This window comes from Cryptotermes secundus, unplaced genomic scaffold (genome assembly GCF_002891405.2).
Source record: "Cryptotermes secundus unplaced genomic scaffold, Csec_1.0 scaffold165, whole genome shotgun sequence".
Classification (NCBI taxonomy): Eukaryota; Metazoa; Arthropoda; class Insecta; order Blattodea; family Kalotermitidae; genus Cryptotermes; species Cryptotermes secundus.
In genome coordinates, this window is record NW_019737087.1 from 159,080 (window position 1) to 177,824 (window position 18,745).

The 18,745-nt window shown below is 43.3% G+C and overlaps 1 protein-coding gene across 2 annotated transcripts in view; it reads left to right on the forward strand.

Moving 5' to 3' along the window:
* LOC111870043 (S phase cyclin A-associated protein in the endoplasmic reticulum) overlaps positions 1-18,745 on the forward strand; it is a gene marked incomplete at its 5' end in the record, with an annotated part of 200,597 nt that overhangs the window by 150,072 nt on the left and 31,780 nt on the right. Inside the window, 1 exon segment of one of the 2 annotated variants that reach the window (XM_033753659.1) lies at positions 1,580-1,826. In XM_033753659.1, the coding sequence (XP_033609550.1) occupies positions 1,580-1,826 (247 nt within the window). 2 annotated transcript variants of the gene reach the window in all.

The following is an 18,745-nucleotide window of genomic DNA, read 5'->3' on the forward strand; positions in this document are numbered from 1 at the left end:
CCCGAAAATGAAAAATGTCCTCCTGTTACATGACATCGTAAGACTGTACACTAGCGAACAACAGATGCCATCACAAAACTGCGTCGGGCTGTTATCCCATCCACCATACAGCCCAGATATGGCACCATCAGATTTTCATCGTACTGGTCCACTGAAGAATGTCATTCGCGGACAAATTTTGGAGATGACGATGCGGTCATTGCGGAAATGATAATGAATCGCTCCAACAGATCCTGAAGAACTTCTGCCGACAGTGAATAGAGGCTCATATTTCCAGGCGGCGTAACGCCATCAAAAAAAGTGTTCAGAAAAATAGCTTGCATGTATCTCTGTTGTGTAGGTAATGTTTTGACATGAAAATTACGACGGAAAACGTTTTGAGTTACCCTCATACTTGATGAGTCTGCGCGTGTATTTTCTTCATTCGACGTATGTCGAATCACGACAAAGGTTGTGGATGAACTGAGGAATACAACGAACAGTCTTATCAGAAACCATTACCTGTGCGATGTTGCTAAAATTAAATAAATAACCGAAGGAACACGAGAGAAGAGGAAGGTACACATTCCATCCTCTTCATGCTCCAGTCTAAAATGCTAAATGCGGCACTCCATGGTCCGGCACGATTCCTGGACGGCCAGTTCCCACCGCTCGCGCAAGGTGTCCATGGTTCGCCGTAGTTTGTTGCACATGTAAGCCATGGCACGGAGTGCGCACAGCTGTCACATCAGTATTTTGCTTTGTACATTCTTTGTTGGTTGTCCCTAAATGTAGATTATTAAGCTGTTTTGATACCGTAATACTCGTATATTAAGCACCCGTGGTTCGGAACATTCTCTGGTCCGGCTTCCGTCTGGCCCCAGGGGTGCCGGACTTGAGATGTCCACCATATATTTTGAATCTTGGCGGACAGACAGAGCGAAAATCATCAAACCGTGGCTTAAAAAACGATCCAAAATACACTAAATCCAACGATCATTATCACAAAATGTTTTGTCAGTCAGTAGCCGAAGTTTTTGTTCTTGAGTTACTTAACAGTACTCCTTCAAGTGTGCAGTTTATGTAGCATTGAATGGAATTCAGAGATGATCGTAAATAATAAGAAATTGATTATTTGGAAGGAGACAGTCATGACCGATATGATTTTAGGCCTAGATATAGTTAATTCTAATTGTGATTTCATAGTTTCATTGGGTTCTTCGCGTCAGTTGCTAAGACTTCTGCCTCGCTTTCCACGTCGTCGTTGCAGTAATCCTCCAGTTGTACGTCATATAACTGTCGAGTGAGCGTAGTTAATAAATTACGGAATTATCCTAATGTTCACTGAGTTTTCTAGGCAGCGCAGCCATGAAGCAGACTTACGCTTTGTGGGTGGGCCCTATTTGACTGGAGGAGGGTCCAGCTCGTTCAACAGACTTCGCGGTCGCAAAAGTACAAAAATCCCCTTGTAACATTCCTCATTAAACCCCAAATAATATGTACATTACTAGACAGAATATTCTATGGTGCCCATAACACCAATCGCCTGTCGGAGGGTACATTTCAGTGTGCATGTGGCTTTCAGATCCTTTTGTCTCAGCAGGTGCAGCGGCAGTGTGCGCCGTGGAGGCCGCAATGATGACCCTACACAGCTGATAGGGACGCTTCAAATGACGGAGCTTGTAGGAGCCGTTTCCATGTTATACGGCATGTTGCTTCACCAAGGCGCACCTCCCAGGGGCTCTGCTTCCCCGCCCCCTGCCCTTCCGTCACATACAATTGCAGTCACCATAGCTACGATACGTCTTCTGAACCGAGTGGCAGAGCTTGACCTGCTGATGTTTCAAGTAAGTTTATCTAGAATTTCCTATACAAAATTGTTGTATATTAAGAAGATCTGTTACAGTACGTAACTAGAAGATCTTACATTAAATGGCGCTAATGTTTCTTCAATGCCTTGAGCATGAAGTGCTACGATTTGATGACGGAGTTAAAGAGGAGTGAGATTGGTTGACCACTGGCATACTCTGCGTATCGAGTTACTCAAGTCCATCGGTTATTGTCTGTAATATTAATATTTGTAATTGAATCACGTAATATTGGTACACAGCTTGTTATTATGATTCCAAAGAAGAAGTTTTCTTCTGGAACCCTCCTGAATGGTTCCCAATTAGGTCATTGAATTATTCAATTGATCTAATCCTTCCAGCCGCACTATGGCACTATGAGTCGACCAGCCTGTAACAGAATTGAGAACAAGGAATCTTGCTGGGGGTAAAGGGCGGCCGTCTGAGCCGATTGTTTAGAAAATATGGGAGCCTCGACGTCTCACAACCCTGTTGTCCTCCATGGGCTGTTACAGGGATAGCTTTACCCTTTTTTTTACCCTTCTGAATGGTGTGTTCAGATATGAAGATGCCTCGGGTCTGATCACTTAAAATCTTCCTTTGTTAGACTGTTGAAGGCTTGCTTTAGATTTGAATTATGGTTTTCTTTGATTTGACGCCATGTAGCTTGGTCACATCTTATAGAACCGGAAGTTTAATATTCATTGCCGTGATAACTTCAGATCCTTTCAATTGGATTGTTCTGAAACATACAGGCTTCAGTTTTTTTTTTTTGCGATCTTTACGAAGTAAAAAGAAACAGTGGCTTATATGGAGGTCGGCCATGTCTGTCCACCTACCTGTGACCTAGTAGCAGCACAGTAACCAATGGAGTCCAGTTTTCATCCCTAGTGACGCATAATATAGCTTGTTTTACATAGGGTCATAAAAATGGACTTTTCATTTATGTTATACACTGTTATTCAAATTGTTAACTCCAATATGAGAGATTGATAAAGTTTGATTAAAAAGGATGCTTTACGTAAGGTAAATGAACATTTTTTATGTATATCATCAACCGTTATACAAGTTTTGTTGAAATTCGATATTAGAACTCTTTGAATAACGTCCGATGGAGGCTTTTATTTTTAGTCATGCTGACCGATTACAAAGCCTGCTTTACGTAGTGCCGTGTGTGGACTTTTCCATATAACCAATGAACCATTTCCAGATTTTGTTGTAATTTGATACTATTTATTATTATGCTGCTAAAATGTAAATTTTCCTTATTTAATATAATATATTTTCTGTTTTGCTGAAATTTCGTTTATAACCCAGTCAGAAGTAGGCTTGATGCACTACAAAGAACTCCACTGGAAATTTTGTGTAGTACATTATGTTTCTAATGTTGCTGCTATATTTTCTTTGTAAACTGTTTGAAGTAAAAGTATAATGCTGAAGTCATGTCTGCCTCTTCCTCTGCATACGTGTCTCATATGTCGTTGGCAGAAGTGCTGAATGGATTTCGATTATACTTGATATTGAGTGCGTTTAAACCGGCANTCTCATATGTCGTTGGCAGAAGTGCTGAATGGATTTCGATTATACTTGATATTGAGTGCGTTTAAACCGGCAGATGTTTAGCTAACTTACTTTTGACCAATTCAGTATTACTTTATATGAAGTTTATATCGAAAAATATCATTTTATGACGAAAAATAAATATATTGTGACCAAAATGTTGCCACATAACAAAAACTGTAATTTCTGTTAAGATCTATAACTTTTATTTGAAATACTTTTCAGTAAATTATAATGTGCGCTTAATGAAAAATGCAAAGTGTTTATGGTGTCTGAAATTGATCTGTTATGCCATTCTTCGTGCAGAAAGTGGACCCATATTTTTATCGGGAATAAACGAATATGAAGGCTATTCATGTATATAGAGCCACAAAGAACCGATTTGAAAAATTGTGTCTGCTCGTCACTGGCACGGATCTTCCCACATTTGTCTTTCTATTTGGAGTTTTTCCTTTATTTTATTCTATTTGTGTACATTTTTAAAATTAATGTGCTTAATCCAGTTTGTGTTTAATATTGTGGCTCGTGAAGACTCGTTTCATATGAAGTATGGCGACAAATCTTAAATGATGAAGACTGCAGTATATATTCACCTTTCTCATATTCACCAAACCGATTTCATGGATCTTTTTCTTAGCGCTCTGGGTGGGCTTTCGTCATCTTGCAGTATTAGTGCAATCAGTGCTTCGTTATAAGCCATTCATTTTCCCTTGAGAGATCCAGATAAAATTACTAATATACAATAGGCGTATAGCACGCAATGGTCGTTATTGATACTGACATAACGGCTCTGTAGTCAAACTGCTGCCAAGTTTATTCTCACACATTGTTAAGAGCGAAGAGAGAGAGAAAAAAAGAGCTATGTCCCCTACACTCCCGCGTGATATTTGCTGTCTGTATGATACATTCTGTCAGGATCACTGTAAATATATTGTCGCGTGTGGCCTAGATAACGCGACAAGTAAATTCACGCGGGTCTCGGGTTTGACCAAGACGTTAATTAGACAATCTCTTTCACACTCGCAAGTGCGATTATTCACAACTTCACTATCACAATCACTTGCACCGCTGATTTTGGTGAAGTGTCTTCTGTACTTTGTCGGATGTGAGCTTGCTTCTGCTCTAGTAGGAGCTACACTGACTGGTTTCGTCGAAGCTGGACTCTTATATCGTGCACTCGGACTGAATAGAGCGCACCATGTTCTAGGTTTCGGTTTCCCCCGCTGTTGCGCAACGAACGCAGGAATACGTTAGCTGGCATATTCTTTGCCATGGATATCCTTCCGTTTCCGGGGTAACACTTTTGTTGTTTAAGCTATTCCTAGGCAACGCCCTGCTGGTATTGCGTTTCCACTGAATATATATGTTTATCGCAGCCGTTGTCATGCAACTGCCTGGAGCAATTCATTTCTTAAGTTTGCTAGCTTTCGGATTCCAAGGTGTTGCAGTTGGAACGCTGGTCGTTACCTAGGAAATCAACTCTGATCTCCTCAACCATTCCGGCTTTCTGGCGGCACGCCACAACATTAAGGAATAGTCTCTTAAGATCCATCATAAGTTCCTTATACCAGGGCGTGGAATGAAATTGGGGTTGTTAGAAATGTTTTCATAATGAAAAAAAATAATATCTATGTTTTTTTGTAGGAGGGCTCTTAAAGCTTTAGTTTCCCAATCCACTTCTGCTCCAGAAATAAAATACTGAGAGAAGCAGTTGACTTCTTACAGAGTCAGTTGTGGAATGCGCTGGGATCGAATTCGGTTCACTTGAATGGACAACGATGTGACACAATTCGGGTTGCGCTCAAATTAAAACTGACGGTGTTTATGAATAATTTTTAATATTTTTCTTAGTCGAAATTCATGTTTGCTCTTACCTTCTGACTTTGTAGAAGTGAGCTTCATATCTGCTCATGAGTTTCAGCCTCTGTACGTTTTTCTTTAAATTTATGGGGGGAAAAAATATATCAGGTCGGAAATGACATTGGCATTATTCAGCAAGCGTCTGGACTTGAACTCAGACCACTTGTAAACATTTTTGAACATTTTCGTTGTCTCCGTATATTGGGGAATGAAACTCTGCTCCAAGCTTCCTTAGAACTAACTGGATCGCGACGTATCAGAGGATTAACGAAAGTTTTACGAAGATCGACTGTTGGACCTCTTGCTCGCCCACACAGACCCACGTACATGCATATACGCTTATGTGTTAAGCAACTGGCTGAAGTTTTCCATCTTCGCCTGTGGGGGGGTTCTTGAAATAAGATGTAGGCTTATTTTTTTTTTCCTTGGCACTACAGCTCCAGTGTGCCTAGTCCTACCTCCATGAACTTCTCCGTTCGCTTCGGTTTTTCTAGATCTTACACATTCGGTAGGGCTCCTAGGGAGAGTGATCAGCTCGTCGCAAGGCCTCTACCTGTAGACAAACACAGAAAGACGCACACAAACATCCATGCCCTGAGTGGGATTCGAACCCACGATCCCGGCTTCCGAGCGAGCGAAGACAGTGCATGCCTTAGACCGCTCGGCTACCGTGACCGGCAAGATGTAGGCTTATAGAAGTTACTAAACGGGGCTACTTTTTTCTTATGCGCCACAGCTTTAGACCCCATTTATACCGGTAACGCACTAGACTCGGGTCGTACGCTGTACCCTTCAGCTGTACTTCAGTCGGGCTGCCGTCCTTCCTGAGCGAGATTTCCTTATGGTTCATCTTAGCCCCTTCAGGTAGATTTCGGGATAGCGCGTCTAATAGACCACGGCCGCAGTCTTACTGCTTTCTAGTTTATCAGTCTTCATGTAATTCGGTGAGTGTACCGTATACTCCACATATTATCATCGTAACAGGAGAAAACATGTCTTTAATATGAAGAAAGCCGTCTTCTGGGATGTGACGCCGTGTAGATATTGTATTGACTGACGTTTCGGAGGAACGTATCGCCTCCATCTTCAGGGTATAAAAATCCGCGAGCGAGGAACCAGCGTGAGCAGGTGGTTGCAGCACGGCACCCCATCCCAGAAGACGGCATTCTTCATAGTCACCGCCGTGAACACCTCAAATCTTACATATCTTGAATATACTTATTTGAACTTAATTCTTGTAACCTCGTGTTGGGGCTTATTAGGTCATACTTGATATGCACATTTAACTTAATCAACCTGAACAATTTAAACTGTAATAAGGCAATTAGCTGCCAACGCATTCAAGTCAAAGCAGTGTAGTGGAAAATACTAGTCTATTATTTACCGCCCGCCGGTCACGGTACCCGAGCGTTCTAAGGGTTGCACTGTCTTCGCTCGGTCGGAAGCCGGGGTCATGGGTTCGAATCCCACTCAGGGCATGGATGTTTAGTGTCTGTGCGTTTTTCTATGTACGTGTACAGGTAGAGGCCTTGCGACGAGCTGATCACCCGCCCAAGAAATCCTACCGAATGTCTAAGTAAGATCTACGAGTAGTAAACCGAAGAGAAACGGAGAGTTTCATGGAGGTAGGACAAGGCCCAAATTGGGTCTATAGCGCCAAAGGGGAAAGAAATATTTACCGCCCTGGCACCGCATGCTCATAAACGTATGAAGTATACCGTACTATGTAGTTGTTTACCCATGGCACGTCTGTGACTTATGCGTTACCTGTCCTTGGAACCACTAGGCAGACAGGATGAAGTAAACGGGGAAATGTTGGGATTTTATGCAATGGAATATAACCGGAACTAGTAGTTCGGAACCCACTCGGCTTATTGTGTTGCTTAACCTACTGGAAAGACCGAGTTCGGGCACCGTATGGGAACGAATTATTAATAATGTTATTTTTATGATTTTGGTATATCCAGAAGATGTTTAAGTAAAAGTGACTGCTCGGTGTAGTCAGTTAACTTTTTCAGGTACAAGGTATTTTTGCCAGGCACTCCTATCACATCAATACGGCCTCATTTGGCGCCTGAGTAATAGTCTGGAAGAACAGGTTCACTTTCCGATTCGTGGTGCAGGGAGATTGAGAGGGTACAGTGCCTTCTTCTCTACTCTCTTTGAGTTTGAGAGGGTACAGTGCCTTCTTCTCTACTGTCTTTAAGATTGAGAGGGCACAGTGCCTTCTTCTCTACTGTCTTTGAGTTTGAGAGGGCACAGTGCCTCCTTCTCTACTGTCTTTGAGATTGAGAGGGCACAGTGCCTTCTTCTCTACTGTCTTTGAGATTGAGAGGGCACAGTGCCTTCTTCTCTACTGTCTTTGAGTTTGAGAGGGCACAGTGCCTTCTTCTCTACTGTCTTTGAGTTTGAGAGGGCACAGTGCCTTCTTCTCTACTGTCTTTGAGATTGAGAGGGCACAATGCCTTCTTCTCTACTGTCTTTGAGTTTGAGAGGGCACAGTGCCTTCTCTACTGTCTTTGTGATTGAGAGGGCACGGTGCCTTCTTCTCTGCTGTCTTTGAGATTGAGAGGGCACAGTGCCTTCTCTACTGTCTTTGAGTTTGAGAGGGCACAGTGCCTTCTCTATTGTCTTTGTGATTGAGAGGGCACAGTGCCTTCTTCTCTACTGTCTTTGAGATTGAGAGGGCACAGTGCCTTCTCTACTGTCTTTGAGATTGAGAGGGTACAGTGCCTTCTTCTCTGCTGTCTTTGAGATTGAGAGGGCACAGTGCCTTCTTCTCTACTGTCTTTGAGATTGAGAGGGCACAGTGCCTTCTTCTCTACTGTCTTTGAGTTTGAGAGGGCACAGTGCCTTCCTCTCTACTGTCTTTGATTTTGAGAGGGCACAGTGCCTTCTCTACTGTCTTTGATACGTTTGCTCGTCAGAATGCGGATTCGAATTCCTCCCACAGAGTCAGTAACCATTCGCCACATTTCTTAATGTTTAATGTATTGTCATGGCAGTGTTTGGGTCGTCTGCGTCGGTGATGGCGTCGTTCGACGTCCTGCTCAAAACATAACTCGTGTTGCTCGGCTGTTTTCCCCTACCATTGATGGTTTAAGACCCCATTAGACCTTTATTGTCCTTTTGCTTACAGCTAACCCTTTACGTAAACAGTAGTACTTTGGTTCATTTACAGCACCAGGATATGGTGAACTGCTCGTGTCTTATGTTGCCTTGTGAAGTAACCATGGCGACAGTGGCTTCAGACACCGCTGGCACCCAGATTAGGCCTTGAACATGCTCATTTTTTCTCATGAGTCATTACATTAACAGCAGCACAATGGAAGACAGATTAAAAGCGCAACATGGCGGCCTGTCATGGCGACGGCACGTTCAGACACCACAACCCTTTTGCTATTGTTTCATGCTTTAGTTCTGCGCACGGGAATGGAACGGTAGATTGATAAAACTAGCCCTAGTTTACGACGTTATTGCAGTGGATCCGACACTTATCGCTGGGAAAATTTAATAAAGACAGATTTTAATGTGACAGTATTGTTTTACAGCAAATAAAAACAATTTTACACTTAATGATGATTATGCTTCATTGGTTTGTTTCGGGCTTTCTTTTTGCTTCCCGTTTTAGTTGAATAATTGACTTTTCCTTCTACAGATTACACGAAGGGAAATTAAATGTAAATATTTAGCAGGGTGGGATCACGTGCACGTATGGGAGGGATATGTTTCTTTATTCCTACACATATCCATTTGTAACGCATTGGAAACTTGCGTGTTTTATTTTAGGTAGAAAGATGTCGGTCGGTGGGGGCGGGCAGTACTGTTTTAAGATTTGAAGAACATTTTCCTGGCTATGTCAGAATTAATGCAGTCCGCTTTATGAAAACTAAAATGATCGGTATAGTAAGTGTATATATTGATATACATGAGGTGCGCATATTTCGGTTTTTCAGGAAAGGATTTCATTTAGTTATGAGACTTCGAGTAACTGTATCAGTGATGGACCATATAGTCGATTTACTGCAAAAGTGATCCAAGGGGAAATGTTAGCATGTACCAGTGTTAGTGCAATGGATCTTGTCTAAACATTTGCCGGGAATTGGAAATTGCGGGTAGAGGGAGTGGGAAATGGGCCCCTGGTAAACCGCATAGGCCACGCCAATGTTTGTCTCGGTCTCCAGCAATGTTTGGACGGATTTAATTGAATGATTTCACAATCTAAATTAGCTTTTGTGCTTGTTGGCCCTATAGGACGTTTCAATTTGTGTGCCTCTCTCTCCGTCCCTCCTCTGGGCTCATCTGTGTACATAAGGTCTGCCCCGGTCTGCAGCTGCCTGCTCGCTGCAAACGTTCACAGCATTGATTACGAATCGCTTTTTTGCATGCAGTAATGCTCATTGAAGCTTTTGTTAAATCTATTGCATTGTGATTTTATGTCTCTGGCATGGGGGCGTTGTGGGACGGGAGACCCCTTCCCTGCTATGCACAAGATACTTCGCTTGAAACCACTGTCCATCTGGTTTGAATTTGTTTCATGTTTGAGATCAGTGAAAGAAACCNCACAGATTTTCATGTGACAGTATTGTTTTACAGCAAATAAAAACAATTTTACACTTAATGATGATTATGCTTCATTGGTTTGTTTCGGGCTTTCTTTTTGCTTCCCGTTTTAGTTGAATAATTGACTTTTCCTTCTACAGATTACACGAAGGGAAATTAAATGTAAATATTTAGCAGGGTGGGATCACGTGCACGTATGGGAGGGATATGTTTCTTTATTCCTACACATATCCATTTGTAACGCATTGGAAACTTGCGTGTTTTATTTTAGGTAGAAAGATGTCGGTCGGTGGGGGCGGGCAGTACTGTTTTAAGATTTGAAGAACATTTTCCTGACTATGTCAGAATTAATGCAGTCCGCTTTATGAAAACTAAAATGATCGGTATAGTAAGTGTATATATTGATATACATGAGGTGCGCATATTTCGGTTTTTCAGGAAAGGATTTCATTTAGTTATGAGACTTCGAGTAACTGTATCAGTGATGGACCATATAGTCGATTTACTGCAAAAGTGATCCAAGGGGAAATGTTAGCATGTACCAGTGTTAGTGCAATGGATCTTGTCTAAACATTTGCCGGGAATTGGAAATTGCGGGTAGAGGGAGTGGGAAATGGGCCCCTGGTAAACCGCATAGGCCACGCCAATGTTTGTCTCGGTCTCCAGCAATGTTTGGACGGATTTAATTGAATGATTTCACAATCTAAATTAGCTTTTGTGCTTGTTGGCCCTATAGGACGTTTCAATTTGTGTGCCTCTCTCTCCGTCCCTCCTCTGGGCTCATCTGTGTACATAAGGTCTGCCCCGGTCTGCAGCTGCCTGCTCGCTGCAAACGTTCACAGCATTGATTACGAATCGCTTTTTTGCATGCAGTAATGCTCATTGAAGCTTTTGTTAAATCTATTGCATTGTGATTTTATGTCTCTGGCATGGGGGCGTTGTGGGACGGGAGACCCCTTCCCTGCTATGCACAAGATACTTCGCTTGAAACCACTGTCCATCTGGTTTGAATTTGTTTCATGTTTGAGATCAGTGAAAGAAACCTTCCCGCCGTGTCTAACCTGTTAAAGCTGTGTGTGACTTTTCACCGTTGGAGTATATTAACAGAAGTTTTTCTTTTTAATAATAAGTTAGTCTGCACTTTGCTGTAAATCTGGTGACAACATAGGCCTATATGGAGTGTACCATTATTAAGTTACATATTTTACAGGATGAGGCACGTGGTAGCGTAGCGGTTGAGGCACTGTGCTACAAGTCGGATGTTCGCGGGTTCAAGTCCCGATGAGATCATTGGATTTCTTTCAATTGACCTAATCCTTCCGGCCGCACTATGGCCCTGGGGTTCACTCAGCCTCTAACAGAAATGAGTACCAGGAATTAAATATATAATTTTCCTGGGGAGTAAAGCGCGGCCGGCGCGTAAGGCAGACAACCTTACCGCCATCTTTGAGCCGATGGTCTAGATACTGTGCGACCCTCGACGTCTCACAACCCTATGGGCCTTCACGGCCTGTTACAGGGATAGCTTTACTTTTTTATATATTTTTATTTTACAGGATGGTTTCTGGACATTAAAGGAAGTAAAAATATTCATGTGAATACATCATTCAGGGCCTTCATTAAAATTATAATTTCTACTTCAATGATCACATCTTAAATACTTTGAGTTTACCGGTTGTGTGTAAGAAGAAGAATAAAAAACGAGTTATTAATAATTTGTTTATTTTTGCCCTCTTACAAGAGGTGCTCGATGTGGACACATAATTCAGTTCTGCGTGAAAAGAGTGACTCACAAGCATTCGAAGATTCCGGTTGTACTCTCTTCTTGGTTCGACTTTATTCAGCGCCACAGTGCCTCTGTTATATCGGATCTACTGGCGCAGGCTTTGGCTTTCAAATATTCCCACAAGAAAAATTGAGAGGACTCAAGTCAGGTGAGCGTGCAGGCCATGTCCGCGGAATTCCAGCGTCCAAAATAATTTTCGAACAGCTGTTGCGAAACTGCTGGAGCAGCATCCTACCAAAATCACATATGAAGACACGCATCGAAGGACACATCTTCCAGTAGTCCACTTAAACGTGTTCGAGGAAAATGAAGATAATCATGGCCACCAACTCGTGAAGATAATTGTTGAGGACCTGTGAGGCAGTGACCATAAATTTCAGTCAGCAAATTAATGGAGACCTGTTGATGTTGAGATCAAATCGCATGAGTGTCTTCACCTGACCACTTATGCTTCGTTGTGAATGTTGATGATCGCAGCCCTAGCGAAGCACGATTCGTTTGAGAATAAAACGTTAGCTGTAAACATATGATGTTCGGCCGGCTGTTGCAAAATCAGTTGACAAAACGCACGTCTTGAAGATGTGTCCCGTGGTACTAATGCTTACACAGACCTAGTGCGATAAGGATACAACTGCTGTTCTTGTACAGTGTACACAGGCGTACGAGGTACCTGTAAGAGCTGAAAGACGCCAGGTACTGATGGTAGGGCGTCTCTCAGCGACTTCCATCCGTACAGTATGCGCAGAACATGGTCGCTAAGCTTTCCGTTGCATGCCGTCTCTCGGAGTCTATGGCCAACAGAATGGAAAGTAGACGTTTTGGCAGTGTCTTAGTAGGGTATGCATTTCCGTTAATTTAGTGACTGAATAGCCACTTCCCACGCTGGATCCGTATGTAACGTGCTTTTCCAAACTTAGCTGACGTTATAGAAATAACTCCGTGGCCTGTTGACCGCAAGGGAACTATACCGACCGAGCGACCGCCGCTTGTCGTCGAAGTTAGTGCCACCTTCTGCGGATACAGGGTGTCCCATGGTCAGCGCAACGGATCGCCACGGTCGTTTATCTCAGTTTTCTACACTGCAGCCGCTATTTCCTTGAAACGGCTCTTCAATTATCCTCACGAGGCTGAGTAGACCCCGTCTAGATGACGTTAAACTGGCTCCAAATGTTACTATGTATTAGTGTTTGCATTATATTGGGAGTAAGAGTGTCAGATATTGTAAACATCAACACAAAGTTCAGCGTCAAATGCTCTCGGAACGTTGATTTTGAAAATATGACGGCAGGAGCTGACATTTTCTAATGGTTTTAACTTCATAAGGAAGGCTCTTAGGGTACTGAATCATGTGAACTTTTCTGCTTATTTCAGTGTGTTTAAACCATCATGTAAGATATGGCATGTGATAATGAGACGCGTTTATACCAGAGCCGTCATGAATGTGAGTGCCTTTTCAGCAGCCACGCATACCAGCAGACTTGTCAAAGATCAAAATTCACACATCAGATCGTGCGTTGTATGTTTCTACCTTGACACTAAACCCGAGTGTTAGAATACTGGTGAAGTTGTTATTAGAAGGCGTCGTGCTTGATTAATTAATTAATTAATTAAGCACAGGGGCAGCTTTACCTTTATCTTTACATTTACATTTTAATAGCTGCGAGATTAACTCCTTTAAAAATAAGAAGGGGAAATATAAAACCGTCTTTTTGTTTGTTTCAAGTTGATGTTAACAAGGTAACCTTTAAGATGGCGCTTAAATTCATGCTACACGCCTCCAGCGTGGTATGTAGCTTATACTGATATTCATATTTATTTAACGGAATTTATGCTTGTGGTGAAACAGAAGTTGTCATTATGCTTAATTAAGCACTATGCCATGAAAACATGGGGCGTGGAAGTATAGCTTCACCGTCCTTGACCTTGGCGCTAGATGGAGCTGTGCGGTCAGCTTCACGCTCCGGCCACTTTACCCTGTGGGAAATCGCCCCCGTACCCATTGGATAGGAGAATTGAGTGATTCCAGAGTCGATCTGGACATTGTGAAGAAGAAAGACCTTGCCCCGGCCTGCCAACCAATATCCTGTCGCTATACCAACTGAGTTATCCCTACTCTGTCTAACAGATAAACATTCTACGTGTATTTTGATTGTATACAGGTTTAACAAACGTATAATTTTGCCTGTGGTTCTGAATGTGTGTGAAATTTGGACTCTGACATTAAGAGACGAACGTAGACTGAGGGTGTTTGAGAACAGGATGTTGATAATATTTAGACCGAAGTGAGATGAAGTGACGGGAGATTGGAGAAAAACTGCAGAATGAGGAATTTCATAACTTGTACTCTTCACCAAGCATAATTAGATTGATTAAGTCAAGGATGAGATGGACAGGGTATGTAGCACGAATGAGGACGAAGAGGAATGCATGAAGGAAAGAGATAGGATTGGGATGGTATGGATTGGATTAATCTGGCTCAGGATAGATACCAATGGAGGGCTGTTGTGAAAACGGTAATGAACTTTGGGGTTCTATAAAATGCTGGGAAATTCTTGAGTAGCTGCAGAATTGGCAGCTTCTCGAGAAGGGCTGAGCTCCGTGCATGAATGAATGGATGTATGTACGTATATGGGTGTTGTGTTTGATCTGTCACCCTGAGGGTTAAAAACATTCTAGGCATTTGAGAGCTAATATCCGAAGAAGATATTTGGACAGTTAAATAACAATGTACGTAATTTGTGCATATGACAAACAGTGCCTTTCAAATCAAGTCTAGCAGTGATTTTAGCTGAGTTCGAAACTGCTGCTCGTCTGTTGAAGCAGTGTGGGATCGTCTATGTTTTAGGTTGCCCTGCTGCCGTAATTGGCTTGACATTTCTTTACTAAAGGTAGAGCTACCCCTGTAACAGGCCATGGAGGCCCATAGGGTTGTGAGACTTCGAGGTTCCCACATTTTCTAGGCAGTCGGCTCAGAGATGGCCGTGAGGTTATCAGCCTTATTCGCCGGCCGTCCTTTACCCCCAGGAGGATTTTTTTTCTGTGGCGCTACAGCCCCAATTTTGAGCCTAGGCCTACCTCCATGAAACTCTCCGTTTCACTTCGGTTTACTAGATCTTACACATTCGGTAGGACTCCTTGGGCGAGTGATCAGCTCGTCGCAAGGCCTCTACCTGTAGACAAACACAGAAAAACGCACACAAACATCCATGCCCTGAGTGGGATTCGAACCCACGATCCCGGCTTCCTAGCGAGCGAAGACAGTGCATGCCTTAGACCGCACGGCTACCGTGACCGGCCCCCAGGACGATTCCTGGTACTCATGTCTGTTAGAGACTGAGTCGACCCCAGGGCCATAGCGCGGCTGGAAGGATTAGCTCAATTGAAAAATCCAGTGACCTTATCGGGAATGGAACCCCCGACCTGAACCAACTACGCTACCCCGTGTCCCGTACGTTTCTTTACTGCCGTGGCATATTCTGAATTAAATATTTTTCGCTGTGCATGGTTCCCTGTTGGTCATACAGATGGTGTGCCCTGTTTTACCTTCTAATTATACAGCCACAATATTTTGATGTACATTAATTTGACTCGTGCGGTATCTCCTTTCACCTGCATGACAAATTAATATTTCCGTGCTTGGAACGGCACGTTGAAATATCGGCGTCGATCAATCACCTTTATACATAGTTCTGGAGGCCTTCTGGACGGAACAAGCCGTATATAAGATGTTTGCTGTCTGTTGCTTATTTGCGTCACCTGTCATTAATTACAGACGGATGGAATGGATAGATATCGTGCTGGGACATAGATTATATTATCAGATTGTGTTCACGTAACTAAGTTATTCGTCTCTCTGGACCGGGCTTCTGTCTAGCTGCTTGTATGCACCGGCGGTCTTCGATTTACGTCCAAGTTACCTGCCTGAAAACGGCGTATCAATCATTCAGTCAAAGGCTTCCGTTAGTGGTCCAAACCGGTTAAAGGGGAAATCGGAAAGAGTCACGTAGTAGCGGTTTGTGACATTTTTATACTTATTGTAGACTCTCGATTATCCGCGCGCTGTTTAACCGCTTTGCGGCTCAANCCTTTATACATAGTTCTGGAGGCCTTCTGGACGGAACAAGCCGTATATAAGATGTTTGCTGTCTGTTGCTTATTTGCGTCACCTGTCATTAATTACAGACGGATGGAATGGATAGATATCGTGCTGGGACATAGATTATATTATCAGATTGTGTTCACGTAACTAAGTTATTCGTCTCTCTGGACCGGGCTTCTGTCTAGCTGCTTGTATGCACCGGCGGTCTTCGATTTACGTCCAAGTTACCTGCCTGAAAACGGCGTATCAATCATTCAGTCAAAGGCTTCCGTTAGTGGTCCAAACCGGTTAAAGGGGAAATCGGAAAGAGTCACGTAGTAGCGGTTTGTGACATTTTTATACTTATTCCCAGGCTTTAAGAGCCAATTCTCTCCCCCCCCCCTTGGCAGTACAGCCCCAGTGGGCCTAGGCCTACCTCCATCAACTTCTCCGTTCACTGTGGTTTTTCTAGATCTTAGACATTCGGTAGGACTCCTTGGGCGGGTGATCAGCTCGTCGCAAGGCCTCTACCTGTACACAGACACAGAACAACGACCACAAACATCCGTGCCCTGAGTGGGATTCGAACCCACGATCATCGGCTTCCGAGCGAGCGAAGAGCGTGCACGCCTTAGACCGCTCGGCTACCGTGACCGGCGCCAATTCTCTTACCGTGGCTTATTTTAGGGTTGCGGAAGTTTAGGCCCAGTAGGTTTTAACTCGTCCGGTACTCCAAATACTTGTGTTGTTTGCGTGTCGCTCTGCAGATATTTCCGGTTGTAGTGCTTCGAACGGAACCGTTCGAGTTTGTTGTTCAACGTTGCTATAGCCCAGGCATGTCCAGCTTCAAACAGGATGTGATCGAATTTTTAGTGTCAAAACTGCCAGTGATCTACCACCCCTTCCTATCGTCGTACCTCGCTTTAAGCAAAAATATTGGTAAAAATAACACGACACATGATTCTTGTAAAAGCAGCATATATTGAAAGTATGGACTTACCTTGTTCGTTAAGAACAGAAAAATATGAATGACTAACACGTATTTTCCCTTCAAAATCTGAATATAATCATATTATATTACAAGTGAATTTACATGCTTTTCACGTATAATTTCCTTATAGGCCTATGAAATCGACGAAAAATCGTCCCGCGATCGACGCGTTGGACATGCCTGCTATAGAATATAATTATAGTGTTAGTGGTAGGACGATAAATGAATATGAAGCAGTTGGTGGAATGAGAATTGGTAGGGGAAACTGAAGTACGCAGCGAAAACCTGCCCCAGTGCCACTTTGTCCACAACAAAGATCATGACCACAACAAGGATGGATTTCGGGCTGCCGCGCTGTGCATCCGGCGACTCACCGCCTCAGACATGGCATGGCCATCAAACCGAATATTCTGGTCTAGCCATAGCGCCCTGGACGTGTATTGCGGAAGTGCTCCTTTCGAATTAAGGCGGGACACCAGCTGTCCGACTGAAGGGTTTCGTGGGATTCCTCAGTCCCTCCAGCCATATGCCAGGTTTTGTCTTAATTGGGCCATCACGGCTTAGAACCAAATCCTTTCCAGCTCGTCGTTCATCGTCCTACCTTTCTACGCTGTATAGACTTTGATACTAAAAAATCGTAAAATAACACACAAAAAAGGAACAGTGATCCAGAAGTTGTCAGCAGACCAAAGTACGTATGTATAAAGTCGCGCTCCTAGTGACAAGATACCCATACCGAACTGTACTTCTGTAATACTGATGTTTGTATTTGTGTCAGGAAGCTGAAGGAAGATCTCTACGTACGTACACACGGGGCTCTTTAATAAGGCTTCAGACGACGCGATACTGTAAGCGCCGGGACTCTGGTTCTGCTGCATCTTCAGTTTATTTGGCAGCTACGTTTGTGTTACGGACAAAGGCCGAAATATTGGCACCACGCGATGAGCGTACGAGAATCCGGACGAACTAGTGCTGTAGCAAAACGAACTGTGCAGTATCTCATTGCCAACATCTGATTATTACCCGAGTCATTTCCGGTTCATTTTATTGGACGTGAGTAACTTCTGCGGTTGGCCGTGCCATACCTCAGGCTGTTAGTCGCCGGCTTCCCACCGCGGCGGCCCGGGTTCGAGCCCAAGTCATATCATGTGGGATTTGTGGTGAACAAAGTGGCATTGGGGTAGGTTTTCTCCGAGTGCTTCGGTTTCCCCTGCCAATTCTTATACCACCGACTGCTCCACATTCATCATCTGTCACATAGGACTGGTACAATAGGCCAGATAGTGGCTGACGTACCAAGTAGACTCAGTCTCACCCCAGCCCAAGAAGTTAAAATACTTCTGCAGTTGATTCAACATCGTTAAATATCTTACAGACCAGTGAAACCCAATTATTGAATTCGAACCAGGCTGAATAAACAAGTTTTAAGATGGCGTTTTGTAACAGAAAGTTGCCGCGGTAATGAAGGCTTGAAGTATTGGAGTTAGGGTGAGGGTGATTGATTGACTGTACTCACACACAGAGATGAGTTAACCAACATTATGAAACCACAATGAGTAGTTAATCATACAGTTCTCTCGTGTGTACATACGCCAACCAGTTTGATCATAACAGATCCATGAGCAAACCTTCGAGCTGTCATCACTCCCGCGAGAGTGGCTCTCGTAATGAATCTGTCCAGTTCTGTGCTGCACCAGCAAATATCCTTGTGTTTGTACAGAAGATGCGTTGATTCCATTTAATATGCGTGTGTAACCCCGGCAAACTAAACATCGGGCCCACCATACAGTGGGGTGTACTCTATTTTTAAAATCATCGGACATTAATACGTATTTTCGCATTTTAACAAAAAAATTGTATAGAAATACCATGTTTACACATGACATGGTTTATGTAAATTTTCATGCATTTTGAAAGGCTCTCTGTTAGCAGACCCCTTTGCTACACCATAGAACCAGCCTGTTAACAATTCAATACGGTGGAAGTTTGCAGGTACGAACTCTGAACAGAGAAAGGCGTGTTTCTGAACGATATTCTGTTATAACAGGAAGTTCACAATAGCGTAAATGGGGCCGTCTACG